General features: G+C 42.0%; 1 protein-coding gene across 3 annotated transcripts in view; it reads left to right on the top strand.

Moving 5' to 3' along the window:
* Window positions 1-17,038, top strand: part of LOC116394076 (C-terminal-binding protein 1) — a 26,043-nt gene extending 9,005 nt beyond the window's left edge. For 2 of the 3 annotated variants that reach the window (XM_031866874.1, XM_031866873.1), the window contains 10 exons: window positions 7,907-8,061; window positions 10,078-10,222; window positions 11,547-11,650; window positions 11,943-12,045; window positions 12,757-12,881; window positions 13,500-13,589; window positions 14,033-14,163; window positions 14,822-14,949; window positions 15,275-15,389; window positions 16,165-17,038. In XM_031866874.1, the coding sequence (XP_031722734.1) occupies window positions 7,924-8,061; window positions 10,078-10,222; window positions 11,547-11,650; window positions 11,943-12,045; window positions 12,757-12,881; window positions 13,500-13,589; window positions 14,033-14,163; window positions 14,822-14,949; window positions 15,275-15,389; window positions 16,165-16,360 (1,275 nt within the window). In that variant the 5' untranslated portion in view covers window positions 7,907-7,923 and the 3' untranslated portion in view covers window positions 16,361-17,038. Of the gene's footprint in view, window positions 1-7,906; window positions 8,062-10,077; window positions 10,223-11,546; window positions 11,651-11,942; window positions 12,046-12,756; window positions 12,882-13,499; window positions 13,590-14,032; window positions 14,164-14,821; window positions 14,950-15,274; window positions 15,423-16,164 lie in introns of all 3 variants that reach the window. The other variant, XM_031866875.1, reaches the window with a different exon arrangement.

Raw genomic sequence — 17,038 nt, 5'->3', positions numbered from 1 at the left:
AGTAGCGACTGTGAGTTATGGTTGAGGGAGGACTTTAAGATGCTCGCGCACAAATCACTGCCAGTCAATAATCGTGAAACTCATCTGGTCACTGGATCTGTTGCAGCACACGGTGGAGGCCATTGAACCAGTCAGTGCCGATTCAAAATCAGTTTGTCGTCTCCCGGGTGATTGATGGATGTGTCGATTCATGTTTTCGGAGAGGCAGGGGTCCTCTGATCCACGAACGTTGAGTCACGTCTAATCTGATTAGAAAGGCCTCGATCACTGACACAAACACATGCCAGTCACTCACTAAATCGCCTTTAAAGATCCGACGTTCTCGACAAAATGCTAAAATCTCATTGCTCAGTTGAAGACTTGTTTGCATAATTTGACTTGTGTGTGTTTGAACTCACAGACTGGTCTTACAAGCTGATTACAGGTAACGCGTAATGCGATTGTGCTCGATAGCTCCAGGCAGTTTCCCACCAGGAGGAAGCAAACTGCTCATGTTGTGACGTGTTGCCGACCACAACCCCCCCCCCCCCCCGTCACTTGAAAGGACAGTGAGTTCACAAGGCGTGAAACACAGCTGCATGACACAGAAAACATATAGGCACTAACGGCAATGAACTTGTTTCAGCGGATTAATTGTTGTCTTGTCTTGAAAAAAATTTCACTTTTCAAAAGCTTAACATATCTAAAACACTGCAGATTCATTTCCTAAATGTTAAATAAGAGGTTCCAGTTGTTGTTTTTATACATTTGTACGTACCACACTGAGTTTTTATATTGCTCAGCCCACATTTAAATTTGAACAACACCTCCATTATGAATTAGCATTTTGAGTTGAGCATTTGATTTGAACTGGGACTCATAATCGTGACTACTGTAAAAAATAGTGTGTAAAAAGAAAATAGACACCTAAGCAGGTATAATTGACAGCACTTAGACATCTATAAAGCACTGAGCGCTCAGCAAAGAGACCTTGCGCACTGACAACCACTGAAAGGCTTAATCTATTGTATCTAATGCACACAAGAAAAAGCTTGAGCTTTGAGGGAAGCAGCAGTGATAAATCCACCAGCAGCAACTAAAAGGCTGGCCACTTAAAGGCAATGATGGTAAGCCAATATAAGTAGTTACATTTAACTGTACTGGGAAACAACTTGTGCATTTTATTGAGAAATACCATTCAAAAAGGGGAAATGTAATCGAGAAGCATGACAGACTAGACAGGTGGCAAATAGCAGGCCTACATCCCAAAACAGCGATTAGTACGTAGGCTACTATTCCATGCAAGTACATTGTTGTTATTCATTTATATGTCAATATAAATATAGCAGGGACTCAACACAGCAGCTGCCAGTTTTGCATTGTCTGCAATAAAATGCTTTTACTGTAATATTTGGTTCATTGTTATGTCATTTTAAACGATGACAGTTGCACTGTTTGAAATGACATGTGGTAGACTAAATGTGAACAGTGTGTACATCTGCTCATGCTGTCTGACAGATTACATATAACTCAACTAGACACTTCATACGCAGTAACAGTAATAATCAGTGTGTGTGAAGCACAAGTCAGTGAAATTTAAAAAAAATAGTTTTGATGGGGAACCGACTTAAAGACCCCCTGTGGGTCCTCGGATGTCAGTTTGGGAACCCTTAATCTATAATACAATAACTGCCTCGTGGCCTTAATAATCCATTAATGGGCACATTTGTTCCAGAGTATCCAAAGTGACCCCGATCCAATTGAACCTTCAAAGTGATTGTGACTTTCTTCTGCATATTAAGAGTTAATCCTATGTAACAGGCCGACAGCCATACAATAATCCAGTTAAAGCCTGTATTTACATCTGTTTCTGACGTGTATTGTTTAAGACTGTGCTTCTTAACATCTTTCGTTCATGACATCTTACATATCAGAAGCTCCTACTATTTCCCTTTATTGAGTTTGCTATATTTGCATCAACCTCAGAAGCTTACAGGTTTGAAAGGATATATTTCTTCTCACAATTAAAACTGCTACAAAATGTAATGAAGAAAGATGCAGTAGAGTGTGATATAGCTTCATTGATCTAGTGAAGTTTCTATAAAGCTGAAGATTGTGCTTTCAAAACGTAACTGGTCTCTATTCACTTTCTATCTAACAACAAAAGACAAGTAGAACCGGTTTAAAATTGACAGATCAGTAAATTTAACAGTCCACCTGGAACTATCATTTGCACATTCAAACTTTGACTCCAAGTCAAATGAAGCTGCTGCCAAACATTGTTGGTGTTCCCTCAGTTGTTATCTCATTGTCTGTTTTGCTACTGGTGTCTTTAGTTCTGGGAACAAAAAGCAGACAAACCTAAACTATCTTGCTGATTCAGTACTGTATCTGTGTGTGTCTGCGTAAACTTGTCTGTGTGAGAGAGAGAGGGAGGGAGAAAGAAAGGGCCTGCATGGTGATCATTCCTATATGCAAGCTCTTGTTTGTGTTCCTGCGTGGGTTATTATGTTGAGCTTGAACCTGTATTTCTGTGAATGTGGGTGGGGCTGAAGGTGTGTGTGTGTGTGTGTGTGCGTGTGCGTGTGTGTGAGAGAGCATATGAAGGAGGGAGGACTGGTGTTGAGGGATGTTCGTCTGTGTAGAGAAAAGGAAGACTAAAATACTCCAGAAACGTTAGGCTACCTGAACACTTTGTACGTTTTTTTTTAAGCGAATAAAAGCAGTGATGATATAAAACCGTGGCTTTTTCTCCTTGCTGGAGAGAGAGACGTGACGGGAGAAAGAAAGGAAATGGCAAGAGAGATAAAGAAAGTGTGGGGAAACCAGACTGAAATGAGAGTTGGAGATCTGAAAATGAATCAACAAGAGATGAAGGGATGGCGAGAGCAACGCTGAGGAGGGTGACGGACAAGGGTACGGGGGCTTTTTAACCACGCCATGTTGCAGCATGACAGGAGAGCCAGTGACATTAGAAACGAGCCGTGGTGGGGCTCAGCGGTTGGCTGCTACAGTTGCAGACGGCTGACTGATCACAGGTGCCGGCAGCAACGCTCTACTCTCTGTGTCAGAGTGAAAAACACTGCATCTGAAATGTGAATGCGTCATGCTGCCGAGGTTCACTTGCGTTTCACAGAGAAGAGTTTTAGTTCAGGATGGTTTGGTCATTATGTGTGTGAAAGGTCTACGTGTTCAAATATATTGTTTTATTAGACCAACAGTCAAAAGATATTTGATTTTAAATGATTTAAACAAGTAGCAAATGCTAATTTATTGGAAGCTGACTCTAACAAAGACTTGACGCTGTTTTGCAAAACAACTGACCTCAACATTTAAATTGTCAATCAAAATTGTTGCTGATCGATTGACCGATAGATTCATTTTTTCAGCTCTATTTTCATCATTGATTGATCGTCGAAATGTCTTCTAAAATAATAAAAACGGCCCATCGAAAATTCCTAAAGCTCAAGTTGTCAGCTTTTTTTTTTAAAACATTATATTGTTAAAAAACTAGCCCGACAGATCGATGCTCTGGAAATGAAACATCTTGTTATAAGAGTGTGTGGTGAGACACACGCTTGCTGTGGTTCTTTAGTGTCGGTCAGCAGCTTGTTTAGGCGGATCACTCTCTATCGAGGCCGGCAGACTTCCTTGTGACCTGCACACTTAAAAACACGGGAAAATCGTCTCCGTTGACTGACAGTCCGATAACATTGTCTCGTTCCTCGGGGGACATAAGAATCCAGCTGTTCTTGTGAGCTGGTCAATGACAGCTGGATACATGCAGGCTGCAGGGCTTTCCCACTGGCTCACTTGATTCAGTCCCAGCAGTCCTTGGCAGATGCTTTTTTTCCGTCTCTAAATGTCAGTCAAACAGCTTCAGTGTTATTTTGGTCTGATTACAAAATTTCCCACGGATGCAATTTTCATATCGCGGGTGTCTACAGAGTCCCAGGCCCTTAAGCGCATATTGTGAACAATTATCGCCATTTCCATTTTGGATGTTGCCTTGGCTGCAGATCCCTTCGACGACATTGCCTCAAAATGTTTTTACTAAATGCGGTGGTGAATCTGAATCAAAGCTCAGCTGCAGAGAAACACTGGATGGATGGCAAGAGCAGAGCCGGAGCTGTGGCTCCGTTGGCTGTCAAGAGGCCTGTTTGCACAGTGAAAGCTCCCAGCAGTCACCCACCCCTGAGGCAATAGGGGGGGGGAGTAGAGATGGAAGAGGTTTTAGAGTCTAGGAACTCAGTATTCGCAGTTATTTAATAACACAAGAAGAATGTAATGAGTGTTTAATGTGGCTAGAAAGAGGGAAAATACATTAAATAAAAGAGAAACTGCCATTTGAGTTTGTTTGATTTAGAGAGAGTGCATTAATACTTGCAGTGTTGTGCTGAGGTGTGTGTGTGTGTGTGTGTGTGTGTGTGTGTGTGTGTGTGTGTGTGAGGGGAAAGACAGAGAGAATGAATGGGTGTTTTATCATATCGTAGTACTCGGCAGTCAACGGTGCTGGTCCTCTCAAGGTCATGCTTGGTGCTGGAATGAAAGCTATTTCCTCCCTCACTCTGACTGAGTGTGAGCTGGGAAAAAAATAAATGTCTGCTACTCTCCTAACACGCCACTTTGCCGCTCAACTGCGTAGACTGACCAGATTGTCCTTATTCTGTGCAAGTGGCCATCATGCCTATTTGATTTTTACACGCCATCTCTGACTCATGCTTTGTGTTTCTGCTCAAATGAAAGCTCAGAAAAGTATGTCAGCCAAAACAGAGTAGATTGCAGCGCCTACAGGCGAGTGTGCTACTTATGATTACATCTGAGCGGCAACGATGGTTGTGTTGAAGGTCTGACGGTACTTTTTGCTGTTGCTGAATTCCAATTTCTCAGCTATGCACCATTGATTTTCTATTGATGTGTAAGTGCAATGGCCTCAAGGCGAATCCTATAATGGAAAGCTAATGTTTTACAAGCTCACACAAGGCATTGTGAGCAAGATTTGAGTTTCACTTTATTGTTCTGTGGGTGCTGATTCATCAGATCAGGTTTCAGGCTGCAACCTGACGGTGAGGAGAAGATGACGATACAGACATTTATAGATGGATTATGCTAAATTTTGGGCTGTCCCTTTCTTCTCTGCACCTTCTGAGTGCGGTTTCCTTTCATTTAGTTTTACATGTGAAAGTCTTTTATCGTAAGGTTCAGGTTCAGGCAGAAACCAGGATTTTTAGACATTTATCTCACACTGTAACCCTTAAAAAAGATACAATACAGGTGCTTACCATGAGTATTTTCAGATTTCTTTCTAAGTTGCTAATGTGAGAATCTAAGCAGTAACAGTATCAGCATTAGATTCATGATCCTAAATGCACTATGCACTGATGTATTCCACGGTTACAGTGACGTGGCTCTGTGTATACTCTCCCACGCTCCGCTCTACTGCTGCCTGATACATGCAGGATGTGCTGGTTTAAAAATAGTTCATAAGTATGTTGTTCATAGCGATATATATATTTTTTTTTTGGTAAATGAGCAGTGAAGTATCGTAAAAGTATTCTGGCCACAATAAAAGTACATCAAATCAAAAATACTGATGTTTCAAAATATCACATGCTTCCTTTCCGTTCTCTCTAAATACTGCCAACCCATGAGCCCTGCAGCACACTGGAGCATGAACCAGATATGCATGTAAGCACTGTATACATTATTTCCCCACGCATGCACACTGGCTCACTCAAGAGCCAGAGAAAACCACTGACAGTCTGTTTTTAAAAATCAACAATTAAACGTTTTTGGGATAAGAATGTACTTTCGATGAGAAAGATGTGGATCCTCCATCTGCATTTGTTTTTTTTCCCAGCACTTCCCTGCTTTGTATTCATATTATTCATGCAGCTATTCTTATTCAGTCATGGGAGGTGCCCAGTACAACACAGCCCTCACTTACTGGTCACTGAGCCGCACCATTGGAGCACATATACGGGAAAAATGCCCCAAAAAAACCCAGCAGTAGTAACTGGCCAAATGTAAATGATGTGGCATCACGGTCATGCAATAACACGGATTTCTATCGCCTGTACAATCATGTTGCTACTCCAAACACTGATAATAAATGTCAGGCCTCCAAAATCAGAAAGCAGTGGCGTCTCGCTTAACTATCATAACTAACAACAGTCATACAAGAAGAAATAAGAAGAAATCAATCGACTGCCAAAGAGATCTACAAATGTCTCGTTCGTTAGCTGTGCAGGTATACGAGACATTTTGCATTTTCAAAAGAGTTTTAGGGGTTTAATAAAATCGAAATGCTAAAAGTGAACACATCTTTTCTGAAGATTGTCAAAAGGCATTGTGGGAAACATGAACTCACTAACTTAAGTAGAAATATACAACAGATGAAGTGCAAGAAAACAGGTCAATTACAAATCTTCAGGACAAAAACACAACTGGAGGAAAGCACTGACAATCAGAGATAAAGATAGATACTGGGAGTTTGAGTATGAAGGGGTTTTTTCCTTGAATGTATTTGGCTCATAGACCACTTAATGATAGCTGTTGAGGGAGGAGTGTCTCTCAGTTTCCAAGCCAGGTTTTCCAAACCGATCTGTATGTTTGGAGCTGCCAAACGTCTTTCCACAAGTGTGATTCTCAGGGATACTTGGCATTCACAATAACGTGGCGGCCGTAGAATGCTGATTTTGAAATGACTGCTTTAATGAATACTGAATGCTGTCTCGTGATGTTCGCCCATGCAACTGGAAAACAGTGTCAAACTGAGAGGATGCCAGTTGTGTTTTCATCTCGGCAGAAAAGTTTGAGGGGGAATATTTTGGGTGAAATGACGGAGGCGGTTGCTCATATGAGATGTCAGCCTGCACGTCTCAGACGGAGGAGTAAGGGATGAGTGATGGGTCCCGTCAGCATCATCTAGAACCGGCATAACTCTGCACTCACTTCATCTACGGTGCTTTCCAGGTCTGTCAAATGTTTGCGCGTCAAGGAGACCCAATTACATCTTCCTCTGAATCCGTCCATCTTTCAGATGTCTCGGTTCTCAGTCAGTGATCTGGAATTATTAACTCTTCAGTTACCTGAAAGCAGAGTCGAACCGAGAGATCCGAGCAGATTGCAGTGGCGGGAAACCGTTAATGAAAACGAATACATGCAACCCCCATCGAGCAGACGACCACTGCTCTCGTTGAACCTGAACAAACGGCCCTCTAGTGGGGTCGTCAGGCGTATCTGCCTTGTTAAATGCCACTTACCCTCCTGTACGGCCTGGCAGCACTCTCTGGGTAATGGTTGTGGCCAAAGAGACAATTTAATAAAACATCCAGAATGGTTGAAGGGTTTCACTCTTATCCAAATACGGACAGATTTCATGAACTTACCTATATGTCTTCATACATGTTTGTGAGTTAACACTCAATTTCGACCAAGATATGCTACGCAAGAGAAAATCAAGACATAATCTGGAGCTTCAGGCTGCTTGCTCCGTTGTTTTCTGGTCAACATTGACCCATTTTTTTCCCCAGTAAGTGGCTCCCAAGATTCACGCTCAGTGGCCCAGAGGGGCGAGCACTTACATTCTCCGTGAATATATGAGTACGTAATTAAAACAATGTGAGCCGGATGAAATACAAAAGGATAATTTTTAATTGGACGGGGAGATCCTGAAGGTTTGAGGGCACTTTTCAAGGGCCAGTAATTTACAATAACTATTTTCTACCAGCCTCTACCCTCTTCATCCATCTTACTGCCAGTTTCAAAGAGTCAGCAAACTTCAAGGCAGTAATAATTAAACTGAAGACATCTTTAAAAGTAATAAGCTGTGAAACACGACCAGTTGCTTCTGGAGATGTTTTTTTTCCTTTGTTGTTTTGCCCATCTGCCACTTCTTTATTTTCTTCTGTGTGTGTGTGTTTAGGCATCAGGCCACCCATTATGAACGGGCCCATGCACCCGCGCCCTCTAGTGGCGCTGCTGGACGGACGCGACTGCACGGTGGAGATGCCCATCCTGAAAGACGTAGCAACCGTAGCCTTCTGTGACGCTCAGTCCACACAGGAGATCCACGAGAAGGTAACACACTTAACTAGATCATACACACACACACACACACTTACACACACTGTAAGTAGGATCATATCCTGCTCCGGGAATATTTCATCTTGATGTATACTTGTAAATATAAACTCGGTAAGGGATTCAGCAGGCTGCTCTATAAAGCTTTTACATTTGCTGTAATAGATAGATGATAGCATAGACAGATGGTTATTATTTATCATCTGGTGCTGCTAAAAACCTCCTGGAACAGGAAGCGAGTATATTTTATATTTCAGAGAGCCGCAATAAACCATAAATTAATAAACAAATAAACAATGGTGGAAGCAGTGGGTTTTTAATTAAAGCATCACCTCCAAAATCCAAGTATCATCAGCAGTCTCGTTGAACAGATATAAATAATGATATATTTCAATCATTTGTAGTTGTCTACTGGATAAGAAATGCATCAAATAAATATCAATATATCTGATGTGAAATAAATCTCCCCTGCTCCTCTCTGCGTCCATCAATATCAGCTTAATCCAAACTCCACCTAAGTGCACACATTTAGATTAGGAACCAAGCTGAACATTTGACTTAAGGCTTCAAAACATCCCTTCAGAAATCATGGATGCCACAGATTCTTTTCCCCTTGTACAGTATATTTAACCATCTTTTTGATGGACAAGCGATGTCTGACCTGGAAAAAATGAACATTTAAACTGTGTATATTTATATAAGTATATAAGTAATTTCATTCAGATTGAGTCGGTAAAACTGTTCACGTCAGCGTGTAAGTGCAACTCTGAGTTGGACGTATCAGGAGTTTCTGACTGCAACAATATCCACATGCAAAACACAATCACAGGGGCTAATTTAAGCTATTTGAATGATGTGAACACAAGGAGAGCAGTGGGGGTGGGGGGTTACCACCTTGCAATAATGCATGAATGCTTCTGTCTACTGACATAACGTGAAATCAGTATCAGCACCTGAGGTATCGATCTGAAGTTGCCTAGTTGTGTGTTAAGGATGTGCAAAGATGCAAATCCCATGAAAAACAAATCTAAAGAAAAGGAGAAGTAAAGCACTCAGAATTGAAGAGTGCAGAGAGCAAACTTAAAATGTGGGTCAGCCTCGGATCTTGCCACACTCACTATGGATCGTAACTGGGTTTGTATGTCTGGCAGGGTTACGTCTGGTTCTGGGTGTCTGCCAGGCACACTCCCTCTGTGAGCGCGCTCAGTAACCCTCAGCGTGGGACAAACAGATGGCTCTCCCTCGCTCTCTCTCTTGCTCTCTACCTCCATTGTGTAATCAAAAGGGCTTCTTTATTGTAATTGAATCGCATGTCATTTTCAGCCTCTCTAACACACGCATGAGGAGGAGGGCTGGCAACGTTAGAAAAAGATTGTAAGATTAACGGAGAACCAATTAAAAGGTGACAACAACACACAGCCATATACTACCGTTCCCAATTTATCTGCTGTTAAATCATAATATTTCATTTTTCAATTAAAACAATGAGCCAGTGTGGATCCCTGCTGATATTCGGCACTTTTGTTCGATGTAGAGACACCTTATCTTGACTCCTGCGGTTACGAAAGCTTAGTTTCCATGGTAATATTCAGGAAAAGCAGTTCTTCCACGCTGGCAGTGATATTAAAAAAAACAGGATGTGAGGAAGACGTAAACAGCATATCCTGGAAAATAAATAAAAAATACTGCGAGATACGAGATACTGCGTTTATGGAAACACTGCGAGTCTGAACTCGGTGAACTCTGGCTGCTGACATTCACTCAATGTTGACTTGTGAATGCTCACACCTACACAAACACATGCTCATGACTTGGCCGTGACATTTAGTCCATTTCTTCTGTAATGTATGAACTCAAAGCACATTGATTTTATTCTGTAAACAGACACTGTTTTATGCTTTGGTGTGTTTAGGCTCAGGGGTTAAGAAAGGCTGCACTGATGTCGATATTTCAAATATGCACACTTATTGCTTTCTATAGTTGAAACAAGTCCCACTGTGTGTGTCTCTACAGGTGCTGAATGAAGCCGTAGGAGCTCTGATGTACCACACCATCACTCTGATGAGGGAGGACCTGGAAAAGTTTAAAGGCCTGCGCATCATCGTCCGCATCGGCAGCGGCTATGACAACATCGACATCAAATCTGCCGGGGAACTGGGTGAGCACACACGCGCAGACAGGAAGTGAGAGTGTGTATTGGTCATGTGCTGCCCTGTTCTCAATGTCAACATTGACAGTCTTTATGTGTTAAGAACGTAAACATCATCCTTTAACACCACCATTCATCCTTCCATTCATCCCCATGCTACCGCTATAGCCCACAGTGTTAAGTAATACAGGTAACCAGTATTAATACAACATAGATACTGTAGCCACGTGTATGTTTGCAACTATGAATTGTTATTTTTTTGTCCTCAATACTCTTGCCCATCACAGTAACCTTCTATGTTCAAGTAGCTCAAACCAAATGTTTGTTTAGTAACATATTTCACATAAATGGCAGGTTTGACCACATGTGACTTTCAATTACTCGCCATTTCACTCCAGAGCTACTTTACACAGCAGGCTGCCACTCTTTCATTTGTTCCAAAGCCAAGCTTGGCGCTGCACGCTGGGCTAGCTAACTGGCACCCCTAAATGGAAAAGAGCCATTGCTGATGTTATTAGTTACACCTTCAATTACAAGCGAGTGTGTGGTGTTCCAACTGTTGTGGCTGCATTGATGAGCATAAACAACGAGCCGTAAGAAACAAATAGACAGTTTACTCAACAGCATTGTTGGAAATGGTACTCGGATCTTCTACTTGAGTAAAAGTAGCAAAACCACGGTGCAAAATACTGTTACAAGTAAAAGTCAGAGTAAAAAGTACGAACATTAAATGGAACATATCTATATATAGATATGTTCATGTGTAAGCATCACTAATGTTGCAGCTGGCAAAGGTGGAGCTGATTTAAGTGATTTGTAGTTCCAGAAAGCTTAATTGAAAAATACTAGTTGATTTATATTTTGTATTAATAATCTGAATGTCACTAAAGCTGTCGGATAAAGAATAGAATAAAATACAAATTCTCAAGTAAAGTACAAGTTCTTCAAAATGATACTCACGTACAGCGCTTGAGTTACATTCCACCACTGCTCAACAGCTGATTTGACCAATCTCCCCCAAAACTTTTTTTTTTCTGATACCAATATGTATTGCCATGTTTGCTAGAAGTCTTCCATTAAAAGATGAAGTGAGTAAAGCTCTTTATTAAAACTCGTGTCTGTCCTGCAACAGCCAGAGCTTTACTAACATCCCCGTATCTCCTTCCACCAAGACGCGCTGCAATTTGAAAGCAGCCAGTAGTGTTAGCAGAGGAAATTGCTGATGCGACATCTTGGTTCTGCACTTCTCTACCAAACTAGCTTTTTTACCAAACTTCATCAAATGTGGCCCAAAAAGCTTTTCCTAATCCTTATCTGCTTTCTGGTCCAACAGGCATAGCTGTGTGTAATATGCCAGCAGCCTCGGTGGAGGAGACGGCCGACTCCACGCTGTGTCACATCCTCACCTTGTACCGACGCACCACCTGGCTGCACCAGGTTTGTGTCTCTGTGTGGCTGATAAAACGGACTGAAATGAACTGGATTCAAATGAAGTAACTCTCGATGTATTGGCTAGAGGTGTACGTCCATTCATCACAATAAAATGATTTGTTCCTCAAATCAGTTATAAGTAATCATCACTTCGACGTATACTTTAACACCATGATCACAGTACCTAAAAGGATTTAGACTTTGGTCATTAAGTGCAGATATTTAGAAAATGTACCTGTATTGTGTTGAACTGTAACGTTTTAGGATATCTGTAATAATTCATTGTTATTCATGGCAGGCGCTCCGGGAGGGCACGCGGGTTCAGAACGTGGAGCAGATCCGAGAGGTGGCGTCGGGAGCCGCGAGGATCAGGGGAGAGACACTGGGACTCATAGGACTCGGTGAGTCACAACATACATATGACTCCATGCCTCCGCGCTGAGACCTACTTACCGTACTGTTGTAAAAACAAGACAAAGAGCCGCGCTAGCAGCTCTGTGGCTGAACGAATGGTAAGATGCTGATGCATTCACGACGAGAACACGCTGATGATTAGCAGGTATATTGTTTACCATCTTGGTTCAGCTTATTAGCATGCTCATATTTGCTAATTAGCACCAGTGGTAGAAAGAAATGGGAATGCACATTTACTCAAGTACATTACTTAAAGGTGCACGATACGAGGTTGGAAGCATTGCCTCTAAACGGCTCTCAACATGCAGCTGCTAGTACGGCTAAGAAGGTTTTTATTTTGTTAATGTCGTCTGATAGAGGGTAGTCGCACTGAAGTTTCTAATCAAAGGATTTTTCGCTCTTTTCCATTTTCATTTTTCTCCTTAGCTCAGCTAAATTGGCTTCCTGAGGAGTTAATGCCAATAAAATATAAGCGGATTAAACAGAAAGCAAATCTCTTCCCTGAACAGTCTGGAAGCTTTTTCAGTAATAATGAGCAGACGTGTGTAGCCAGAGAATTATGTAATTTCTTCAAGGCAAACGTCAAAAAAAGGGAACATATACAATGTAAACTGTTTTTTTGTTCCATTTGAATGTGTATTCACATGCTCCTGTGAGTGTAGTAATGCGTGTGCACCTCCATGTTTGTGTGTTTGTAGGGCGAGTGGGCCAGGCTGTAGCCCTGAGAGCCAAGGCCTTCGGCTTCAATGTGATCTTCTATGACCCGTATTTGGCTGACGGTGTAGAAAGATCTCTGGGACTACAAAGGGTCACCACACTACAGGTAACACACACACACACACACACACACACACACACACACACAAAAACACTCCTGTTTCAGTGAGGCCACTTTGTTTCAGAGAAATCAGTAACCTTCAAACCGTTTCCAGCACTTGTGTGTTATATTGATATAAACACAGATTACTAAGAATATAAAACATATATTATTTAATTCAGAAGCATCCATACGTGTACAGCTTTAAGTCTGGCTTGTGGAGTGACTTACTGCCACAGCTATCAGACACTAACAGGAATGGAGTGGTGGGGCCCAAAAAACGAAAAGCTAATTGATTTCCACTGTTCATTTCCTTTTCCTTTATTTCCTAAAAATAATACAGATTGTCTATTTCAATGAAAAAAACACAGTAGTATTTAGGATATTGCTACATCGATTACTAAACCATAAAGCAGACCAAGGTGGACAAGGTGTGCTGGATGGAAGTCCACGTCCACTGTCTAATTACATTTTATCTTGTGGCCTGTTCTTAACTGATATTATCGTTATTGAGCAAAAAAAAAATGCTTACTGTGAAGCTGGTGCGGTGGTGAGCAGCCCTTAAAAGTGTAGATGGAAGATTGTGGATTAATCTTTAGCAACTTTTCCTGTTTTTCTCCTCAGGACCTGCTCTTCCACTCCGACTGTGTCTCTCTGCACAGCAGCCTCAATGAACACAACCACCACCTGATCAACGACTTCACCATCAAACAGGTGGAGGGGCAGCACACACACACACACACACACACACACACACACACACACACACACACAAGCTTGAATGATTTATTTATCCCTGCATCACTACATCCCATGGCCATAAATATTAGAGAAGTGGACACTCAGGGAAGCCCACTGCCTACATACAGATGACTGAGCTTCTCTACTGCGTGCACTGCATATGATGACTGATGAACTCAGGGAATATCTGTTCGTCCTTCATCTACAGGGCTCAGCCACAGGCTATACTTTCAAGTATTTCTGACCTTGCTGGAAGAGGGAAAGTAAAGAGAAAAAAATCTCTCCATGGATCCATAAAATATAACATATCAACATTACCTTTAAATGTCCTTCAGCCAATATAAAATGATAATCAGGTGGAGCTCTATCCTATTAGATCAAAGATGGACTGAATGTGTGTTTGTGTGTGTTTAAAGATGCGCCAGGGGGCGTTCCTGGTGAACACGGCCAGGGGGGGTCTGGTGGATGAGAAGGCCCTGGCTCAGGCCCTGAAGGAGGGGAGGATACGTGGAGCTGCTCTGGATGTTCATGAGACAGAGCCTTTCAGGTAACACGATCACTGATTGTTTTGTATGTTGTTGCAGACACACCTGGCGGAGATCTGCACCCTATTGAGTGCACATCATTTTTCAGATCCGTATGTATCTTATATTATAATTGGGCTTTGCATCTTCTATAGTAGATCTATAATACTCAAATATTCCCACTTAAACATTTTGGGTTATGGTTACCTATAGTGTTGATACTTCAAGTGCTCTCCTGTGGTATTTGTAGCCTTTAGTATCGCTCTATAATATATTTTAGGATGCCGAAAGCCTGGAATCAACTCCAGCCAGACAGGCAGGTATGCACGCAGAGCTATTCAGGATGCTCGTAATATGCGGCAGGATACAAAAACACATTCTGAATACCTACAGAGAATAAAAGCTACAAGGAGATATTGGGTTTGGGGTCCCTCCCCCAAGATGTTTTGATGGGTTTTGACTTGAAACTGTGTCATTTTACAGCATTTAGGACCATTATTATTACTATATAGATAATGTCATAAAAGCTTAAAGACAAAACTTACAAGAGTTAAATCACAGAGGTGCACTGACCCCCTCACAAACACCCACACACACACACAAGGACACACTCGCACACGCCACCAATCTCGTGATTTGTTGCAGCTGTCACTGATTTCACTGTGTTTGTACATTTGTCAGTTTCAGTCAGGGCCCGCTGAAGGACGCTCCCAACCTGATCTGCACCCCCCACGCTGCCTGGTACAGCGAACAGGCATCGCTGGAGATGAGAGAGGAGGCAGCCAGGGAGATCCGGAGGGCTATCACAGGTAGCGTACACACACACACAAACACACACACACTGCTGAAATGTAAACACAAGTCTGAAAAGAGATATTGTTGGGTGTTCTATTGCAGTCGAGCATTAACTATTCTTCCTTTCCTGCTTCTTTATATCCCATTATCTCCTCTTGTGGTTTCCCCAGTGGCTCAGTCTTTTTACCACTGACCTGTTTAATCTTGTCTGACATTTTGTTATCCGTATAAAATGGGTTAGTGAGTGCAGTAACGCTAATGAGATCCCCCCCCCCCCCAGTGTGAATTAATTTGGTTTCTCTGTTAACACTTCTTTTGCTCTGCTTCTCTGTTGTTCAGGTCGTATCCCAGACAGTCTGAAGAACTGTGTGAATAAGGAGTTCCTCTCCCAGAATAACCACTGGGCCGGTGTTGACCCAGCTACCGTTCACCCCGAGCTCAACGGGGCTTATAGGTAATAATCATCAGGATAAAGAAACCAGTAGTGGTCAGTGCAGTTTGATTTTTCTCCCCCAAACCCCGGTAAAGTGATTGATAAGTTTCTGCCAAATGTCTTGAAAATAGAGAATGTGACGGTTATAAATGTACTAATGAGAGAAGATAACTGATATATAGAGTGTTACTGCTGTGCTAGAATAACAATGTGTTACTGGGACGTTGTGATGGTCTTTCTTCTCTTTGAGATTTAAAAATTTAATTGATTGAGAAAATATTTGGCAGATTAATTGTCAGTGAAGTGACGCTGCACGAATCCAATCCCATCTTTCCTGCCAAAATAGAGAATAAATATAACAGGGCAGTAAACAAGATATTATTCAGAACTACCTAACTTTCTATATTGGATTGGACATTACAACGTTGTAATGGAAACCCTGTGAGGCAAACAGGGAGCCTAAAATGTAAAGACATGGATATTACTATCAATCTTTATGAAAAGAAGTTTGGGATACTTTATTATCGTCTTCTGCTCTATTTTGATCATTTAAAAATAAAATGTCTGGAGGTGCAATACTCTCTGGTACTGAAGTGTGCTACACTATTACACCACCAGTATTTAGTTAATTTGTTAAGCTATACATGTTATTATTCAATTTACATTTAACGGAGGCCTACTGCAGTGTGTTTGTGCAGGTCAAACAAAGGTCTCATATCTGTAATTTTAGTTTCAGTTTTACTTTGATGACTCAGTTTTGCGTCTCTCTCTTTCTCCCCCTCTCTCCCCTCTCTAGGTATCCCCCAGGAGTGGTGAGCTTGCCAGCTGGCGGCCTCCCGCCTCCTGTTGAAGGCATGGTGCCCAGCGCCGTGCCCATCACACACACCCTCCCGCCCGCTGTCTCACACCCTCCTCATGCCCCGTCCCCCGGACAGAATACAGTCAAGCCACCAGAGGGCGACAGAGAGCAGCATCCGAATGACCAACTGTAGCCACAAACATGGATCACAGCGACAAGCTCCCGAGTGACGAGTTGTCATCAGACGGGTTCACAGAGTGTCAGGTGGACAGGTTGAGGTCCCAGTAACAATCGATTCAAAACACTCTGGCAAATTGGTTCCCAGCAGCCGGTTCATACTCCAAAGAAGAAGAAGAAGATGATGACTATAAAGAGGATGATGAAGAGGAGTGGATAGCTGTCAGACAGTTGTCCTCTGCTCCGAACAGACGTCCTGAGAAAGACTGTAAAGATCCACAGGATGATCTCCAGACTACAACAAATACAGTAGTCGAGTTACTGCCAGAGGCTAAAAAAATTAATTAAAAATAACAATAACATATATCTGTTGATTTGGGAAGAAAAGATTCTGCTGTCTTAGACTGTAGTGTGTTCAAAGTTAGAGGGGCAGGTTTCATGTCTTTCTCTCTTTTTCTGTGTACTTTCTTTAGTTTGATGTACAAGCAAAAGTAGTCGGTTATGAACTGAATATAACCTGTCTGTGTACAGTTTTTAGACTTGCGGCAAGAAGATACTGATACTCGTATGCCAGTCTTAACAAAAACAAGGGTTGTGTGATCTCTCTATGTAGCCAAACTGGTTTGAGAATACAACAATATCTGTTTTTTCTTTTTTGTTTCATGTGTCCCCAAATTAACAAGCCCCAAAAACC

Source organism: Anarrhichthys ocellatus, unplaced genomic scaffold (genome assembly GCF_004355925.1).
Source record: "Anarrhichthys ocellatus isolate YVR2014 unplaced genomic scaffold, GSC_Weel_1.0 scaffold37, whole genome shotgun sequence".
NCBI classification, from domain to species: Eukaryota; Metazoa; Chordata; class Actinopteri; order Perciformes; family Anarhichadidae; genus Anarrhichthys; species Anarrhichthys ocellatus.
This window is presented reverse-complemented; position numbering and strand designations above follow the sequence as displayed.